Here is a 7526-nt window from a genome sequence, read left to right on the forward strand (position 1 = left end):
GTCAACGCCTGAGGGCTCCCAGTATGTGAGAGGGGGCAGGCTGGGCGGAGGGACCCCCCCCACCCCCACCCAGTGCACGAATTTCGTGCACCGAGCCCCTAGTTATTTTATATTTTTGCAAATCTCTAATATTTGGCTTAAAGGAATCAATCAGGTGGATTCTCATATCTGCTTCTGCATTCAGTCTGTTTTTCTCTTGCTGGTTGAAGCATATGAAGAAAGTCTTGCACTTTGAATAGATCTTTTACTCATGCATGATTTTGCAACAGAATGCAAGGTTATTTGAAAGATACCGGTTCAGCCCAGCCGGTGTGACTTAGTGGTTAACCTTCAACTTACACATCAGGAGGTAATGGTTCCATTCCCAATCTGCACATGCCTGGATTTTGGGCTTCATTCCCAGTAGGGGGCATTCAGGAGGCAGCTGATCAATGATTCTCATCATTGATGTTTCTCTCTCTCTTTCTCTCTCTCTCTCTCTGATCTATATAATTTTTTTTTTTTTAAAAGAAAGATACTGGTTCACTGATTATCTCCCCAGGTATTGACATTTCATTATATAATACCAGATAATCAATCACATTAAAACCATTGCTGATCTCATCAGAAAGATTTTTAAGTACTGGGAAGCTTCAAGCTCATTGTGCTTGCATATGCAAGTTTCAGAATTCTGGTTGAATTTGAAAGCTTGGTGAATTTTATCATTGACAACAAATACTGTTCATTGTTTTCCTTAAAGTGATGGGCTGACTTCATTTTTGTTTTTTAACTTCATTTTTGAGAAAATGCCTTTTAATAGCCAAGGTTTGAGTAACCATAGTTTGTCTTCATTCTTTCTTTCAAGTAAATTGATGACCCAGGAAAAATAGCAACTAATTTAGCTTTCAATTGAAACTGGCACAAGTACCTTCTCCTTGAGATAGTGATTATATTTTGGTGTACAGCAAAAGTGCTTCAAGTGTACTTCCCATTTGTCACACAGGCTCTTAAAAAGACATTTACTGATGGGTTTATATTTAATAAAATTAATATTTTTATTGCTTCAAAGACATTTAAAAGTGAAATATCTGTCTCCTGAGAGTGCTTGACAAGTGAAGAATACAGTGACTATTAGTACACTTTGGTTGCCACTGCCTTGATTTGTGTTGCTAAAGCCCCAGGAACTTTTTCCACTGTTGCTTTTGTATCATCAGTGTGTCAATACAGTGAAAGAGCAGATTACATCTTAGTATTACGATGAAAATAGTTTTGACCTAAGGAACCATTAACTCGACTTGCTTTTAGTTGGTTCAAAGTCTTGAAGTGAATTAATATTTTTTTGTGAGAGTAGTTTTTTTATTGTTAGCCTCGTAACTTATCTAATTAGTTAATGTAAGTGTAGCCATTATGGGGGTAAACCTTTTTAAAACTGTTTCTTAATGCTGATCCTTAAAGGAAACAGACTTCATAGAAAACAGCTGTAAAGCCTGTGGCAGCACTGAAGATGGTAATAGTTGTGTAGAAGTAATTGTTACCAACGAAAATACATCATGTACCTGTCCTAGCAGTGGCAATCTTTTGGGGTCCCCTAAAATAAAGAAAGGTAAGTAAATACAATTTCTTTTTAAAATTAACTCAAGTTTATTTTTTCCTTTTAAGTGTAAGCTTTTAGAAATGCTGTAACCTAGAATTCAAGAATTGCTTTATAGTACCAAAAGTATCCTTTGGTCAGACACTTAATATTTCCTTTTCCTTTATGGTGTTTGATTTGTTAGTAGTATTTGATAAAAAGAAGAAATTGTAAATCCCTAATTGTGTTTTTATTAATTTATTTTCTACCTTTTTTTTTTTATAATATATTTTATTGATTATTTACAGACAGGAAGGGAGAGAGATAGAGAGTTAGAAACATCGATGAGAGAGAAACATCGATCAGCTGCCTCCTGCACATCTACTGAGGATGTGCCCGCAACCCAGGTACATGCCCTTGACCGGAATCGAACCTGGGACCTTTCAGTCCGCAGGCCGATGCTCTATCCATTGAGCCAAACCGGTTTCGGCTACTTTCTACTTTTAATCATTAATTTTGAAAAATTTCTATGGTCTTAAATAGTTCACATTTTGTCTTAACATATTTATTGGTATGTTAATTGTAACTGTCACCTAATTAATTCTCAGGCTTATCTCCACACTGTAATGGTAGTGATTGTGGATATTCATCTAGCATGGAAGGGAGTGAAACAGGTTCCCGGGAGGGTTCAGATGTTGCCTGCACTGAAGGCATTTGTAATCATGACGAACACGGTAGGTTCAGATTAAGCTTCCCAATTATTTCTGCTACATGGCTGATTTAAGCACATAAATAAGAGATTACTGATTTCTGCAGGTGATGACTCCTGTGTTCATCACTGTGAAGACAAAGAGGATGATGGTGATAGTTGTGTTGAATGTTGGGCAAATTCCGAAGAGAACAACACCAAAGGAAAAAATAAAAAGAAGAAAAAGAAAAGCAAGATGTTGAAATGTGATGAACATGTTAGTGTCATAACTTGCAATTCTGAAGCCTTTGCGGTTGAGGGGGGAATAGCCTCTTTTCCTTGGTGTGGCAAGTGTGCAGCTTAGCTGCTAGGATTTACTATTACTGTTTTTTTAAGAATGAGTATCTTATGCAGTTCCATTGGTTGCTTATCTTGTGATTTGGGTGTGTGTCTGATGTGGTCATTTGTCCAACAATCCATGAGAGTCATAAATCCAATTCATTCTTTTCATAATACTTTGAAAGCTTGCTTGATCATACTTTTCCATCTGTAAAATGGAGAAAAAGGTCCCCCTCAGATTAAGTTATCTTCCGTAATAATAAAATCGTAATATGCTAATTAGACCGGACAGCCGACACCTTCCGGACGATGGCCGAGCCCCTTGCATGAATTTCGTGCATTGGGCCTCTAGTGTGAAGATAAAATGAGATTATATGGCTGGGTTAGCATAGTGCCCAGTATGCAGTGTTTAATAAATTTCAGCTGCTGCTTTTATTCATTATTCTTTTTAGAAATTTAATGCACTATTGGGGCTTTTTGCTATTAATCACTGCCTTCTTACCTGGGAAATCTTTTTGCTATGGTTTTAGATCCAAAAGCTTGGAAGCTGTATTACAGATCCAGGAAATCGAGAGACCTCAGGAAATACCGTGCACACAGTGTTCCACCGTGACAAGACCAAAGATGCACATCCTGAAAGCTGTTGTAGCTCTGAAAAGGGTGGGCAGCCACTGCCTTGGTTTGAGCATAGAAAAAATGTACCACAGTTTGCAGAACCTACAGAAATGTCATTTGGTCCTGATTCTGGAAAAGGTGCCAAGAGCTTAGTTGAACTCCTTGTAAGTAAACTATGATGTCTTATTGTGGATAACTGAGTGCCCATGGCTAGAAGTGGGAGTGGACAGAATTTTTGAGGGTTTAACCCTTTGCGGTCGTATTAAATTTGGACATGGGTGCCGTACTGGTCGGAATTAATTTCCATTGAAAGAGAGTGATACATAACATACAAGATTATGAAGGATAAACAAGATTTATTAATTCTTTTTTGGAACTACGTCACTACTAGTAGAATCACTACAAACGTTATCACTTTCTACGTCAGAGTCAGTATTCAAGGTGCCACAATAAAAATCCGATTTGTCAGGGCAATGTTTTGGTTCGTGACAAGGTCGTTTAGACACTTAAGAGCTTTCAGAGAAATTATGGACTGATACATGAATGAATAGAGTTAAGATTCGTACGGTTCCTTGCTGTGGTGGCTGAGAGCAGACATACGACTGGAACGGTAAAAAAGCTTTGGTGGCTGAGAGTAGACAAACAACCGCAAAGGGTTAAAGTTGGAAGTGGGGGAAATTAAGAGAATTATTTCATTATTGTTTTGGTGACTTCATTTTTGTTCTTCCACTCATGGTTTATGCAGCTACTCAGAAGTACATTTCCCTGTTCTCCTTTCTCTCAAAGGTAGAAGAAACTAGTTGGGAGATGAGGGTAGAGTTAGCATCATGTCTAGGAATCTGCCTCCTTCAAGAGGAGGGTTATTGTAAGGAAATTGCCTTTCTGAGTGGCAATTTATATAGTAGACACCCTTCCAGACCAGAATCTGAACGAAAGCCCATATTTTTAGGTTACTCCCTTTAGGTCATGCATGATAAAAGCATAACTGAACATGGAAAACCTTTTATAATTGATTCTAGTTCTTGATACTTGAAATGAGGTATATATACCTGATTCCAAGTGATATCGTGCATAGCTTGTGTGGGGCTTAGAGGAGGGGGAAGGAAGGAGAAGGGTGGTGTCTTTTCTATAGGATCTTAATGGAACCAAATGATCTATAGAATACTAGTTTTTTCTTTTTCATAAGGTTATAAAGTTAGATGTTGCTGTGTAACAAAGTTAATAAAGGTTATATTTCACTTAATTTGTAGAAATAAAAGTTTCAGCTTAAAATCAACTAGAGATAAGTCTGGTTATTTAAAATTTGGTAACTTAGCTATAACCATCTCTAATTAGTCATTTTTTTTTAAGGCAGAAAGAAGATATGTTGGTATCAGCTATGCTCCTTATAGGCTTCTAGGAAAAATGTTAGATCCAGAGTTTCAAACCAAATCAAACTGAGTTGAATTTGATTCTCATTTAGTACTTTCTAAGACAGAATAACATTATGCTTATTCTGTAAACATTCCAATTAAAGGTTTTATTTTACTGAATTGAAACTAAAAGCTTGACTGCTTTTTAATATTTAGCTGTCCTCCATCAGCATAACATTTTGCATTCTTTAAATCAAAGTCTTAATTATTCCTTTAATTTGCAGGATGAGTCTGAATGTACTTCAGATGAGGAAATCTTTATCTCACAAGATGAAATACAGTCATTTATGGCCAATAACCAGTCGTTCTACAGCAATAGAGAACAATACCGACAGCATCTGAAGGAGAAATTTAATAAATACTGCCGCTTAAATGATCACAAGAGGCCCATTTGTAGTGGCTGGTTGACAACGGCTGGAGCAAATTAAATAAATAAAATAGCTCTGTCTTTCAATGAAACACTCAAGATGACTACTGCGCCTTCTCTTTCAAAAAACCTCTTAATTTAGTGACTTACAGCAAAATTTTATCTTAAATCAATGTGATTCTTTGTTTTGGGAGATGGTGGAGGTAACCTCATTAGTTTGTTCTTTCTTTAGGCTTGTGTCTTTAGTGGCTGCACAGGCCTGCCATATGATTTAAGCCATCTCTTTCACTAAATGTTTCTCTTCCTGTGAGACTTACTAAAGCAACTTAGTGGCAAAAAGTAATGTTGTACTTATACTTCTGTACAGAAATGACAATGAGCTGAATATATGGTTTTACAAAGTAGACATCCACTTGCGAAATGTTTGGATGTACTGTTAAAGCGCAATGTGCAAAATTTAAATAAAGAATATTTATTAATATGCACAGTAAAATTTGGTGTACATGTTTCTGCTTAATGTGTGGCACTATTTTAATATTTGCCACTTGTGGACTTGGTACTTGGCCAGTGTTGATGTTAGAGAGGATAAAGAGCAAATGAGGACAGAGACAGATAGTTGACAAAATCCTTATTTTAGAATTGACAGCTGAGAAAAGCAGCTTCCAATCTTTTGTTTTTGTATATTTATCTTTTAACACTGGCCAGCATCTAACTTTCTCATAGACTTAATTGCCATTATTTAAAGTTCCCTTATACATAACACAAAGCACCTTAACTTCAGAGGTTCATACTGAACTAGAAGAATGAAAACAAAATTTGGCAGAATTTCAAGCAAGGATTGCCTGATTAAGTAATTATTCAGTGGGTAGAATTGGGATCAGAAGGCTGCACTGAGAGCTAACCACATTGTGGTCTTCATAAGTGCATGTCCTTACGTGGTTTGCAACAATAAAGTTACTGTGGCATTACAGTTCACTGCTTTCACAAGCTGTCTGAATGCTGAAGGAGAGATTCCCCTAGGAGTAGCATTTGGCTGCTATTTAAAAAGTTGAGTCAGTAGTTCAATAAACACATATGCTTAGAGCTTTGTTGTCTGCATGTTGATAATACTTGGGGGGCAGCATACAGGTGGTGGGACTGCCAATACCTCCGTGCAATGGGGATGGAGTGAATTTTATGGGCTTTCTACTGTTTAATCAGATTTCTAATCAAATTTCAGTGGGCAACATCAGAAGCCTAATGAGATTTAATTTTTATAGTTGGTGGCATTTCTTTGATCCACCTCTTGAGCTGTCTTTTCAAATCTTAGTGTTGTATAGGGATTGGGGCAGAGGTAAAATGAGTCATGATTCCTCTCTGATCCTGTTGCTTTCATCCTGGAATCCATAAAGACTGACCAAGGGCCTCCCACAGCCCTTGGCTTTGGTTCCAATCCCTGCTCCACCACCTGTTGCAGTCAAGTTTCCTCTTGAGATCCCTGAAAGCAAGAGCTGGTTTTGTGTTAATTTTTGCCCTGCTGGCCAAATACATGAGTGCTTGTTGAATGAATAGGCTAGCCACGTGCTTATTCCATTGCTTGCATTAGAGGGATTCCAGTAGTTAGATGGATACATCTTTTCTTTGGAAGGATGGCTATATTAAGGATGCAGATATGGCCCTAGCTGGTTTGGGCGTCAGCCTTCAGAGTGAAGGGTCCTTGGTTCGATTCCCGTTACGGGTACATGCCTGGTTTGTGGGCTTGATCCCCAGTGGGGGGCGTGCAGGAGGCACAGCTTTCAGTGCTTTGATGAAATATATCCTAAGTAGCAAAACCAACAAACCAGGAAGAGACAAAAGGGAGAATGGAGTGAAGGCACTTAAGGAGCACATCCTCTGTGGTCCAAACCATGCTTTACCCCTTTCTGTCTTAACTAAGTTTAGTTATCTCAAAAATGAAAGTATTAGTAAGTACTATCTCATAGGGCTGTTCTGCATATTAATATATTTGAAATGCTTAAAAGTGCATGTCACACCGTAAATGCCCAATAAAAGTTAGCTATTGGTTTCATCTATATATTTGCTGCAATGAAAATGAGAAGGTCTAGGGCAGTTGGAAGTAGTCCATTGGGATAGAATCCCCCAGTGCACATGTACTTGGAGGTGTTTCCATTTTTAACCATCACTTCTTGGTTAGTAGGATTGAGAGTCCCCCCAAGGTCACCCATCAGCCACCGGCTGGTTTAGAAGGGCGTTGGAGTCACCTTAAGTGCCCTTAATTTCTCTTCCTGGCCTTGGGTCAGGAACAGGAAGGGCTACTGAGCATGCGGCGAGGGTACGTACGTGCATCCTCCGGCCTGGAGCAAACTCCTGCTACACGTCGGCTTCCCTGCCCCAAGGTTAGAGCTCACCTGGGAAGCCGGACCACACGACCCCGGGACCCTCCAGCGCAGGCCCTCACCCCATAGAACGGACAGTTCCCTGCGCCGGGAGCGAGGCGGGACCGGAAGGGGCGGGACCATGTCTGCGCGGCGTCGCGGGGGGCGGGACTGCCGGGCTGCTACGCCCTCCGGCGAGATG

The 7526-nt window shown here is 39.1% G+C and overlaps 1 protein-coding gene across 1 annotated transcript in view; it reads left to right on the top strand.

The window, feature by feature from the left end:
- GGNBP2 (gametogenetin binding protein 2) overlaps nucleotides 1-5463 on the top strand; it is a 50894-nt gene extending 45431 nt beyond the window's left edge. The window contains exons 9-13 of the mRNA XM_015559056.1: nucleotides 1435-1582; nucleotides 2158-2283; nucleotides 2366-2514; nucleotides 3107-3355; nucleotides 4828-5463. Coding sequence (XP_015414542.1) covers nucleotides 1435-1582; nucleotides 2158-2283; nucleotides 2366-2514; nucleotides 3107-3355; nucleotides 4828-5031 — 876 coding nt within the window. The 3' untranslated portion in view covers nucleotides 5032-5463. The remainder of the gene's footprint in view (nucleotides 1-1434; nucleotides 1583-2157; nucleotides 2284-2365; nucleotides 2515-3106; nucleotides 3356-4827) is intronic.
- Nucleotides 5464-7526: the final 2063 nt, after the last annotated feature.

The sequence above is a fragment of the Myotis davidii genome, unplaced genomic scaffold (assembly GCF_000327345.1).
Source record: "Myotis davidii unplaced genomic scaffold, ASM32734v1 scaffold993, whole genome shotgun sequence".
Taxonomy (NCBI): domain Eukaryota; kingdom Metazoa; phylum Chordata; class Mammalia; order Chiroptera; family Vespertilionidae; genus Myotis; species Myotis davidii.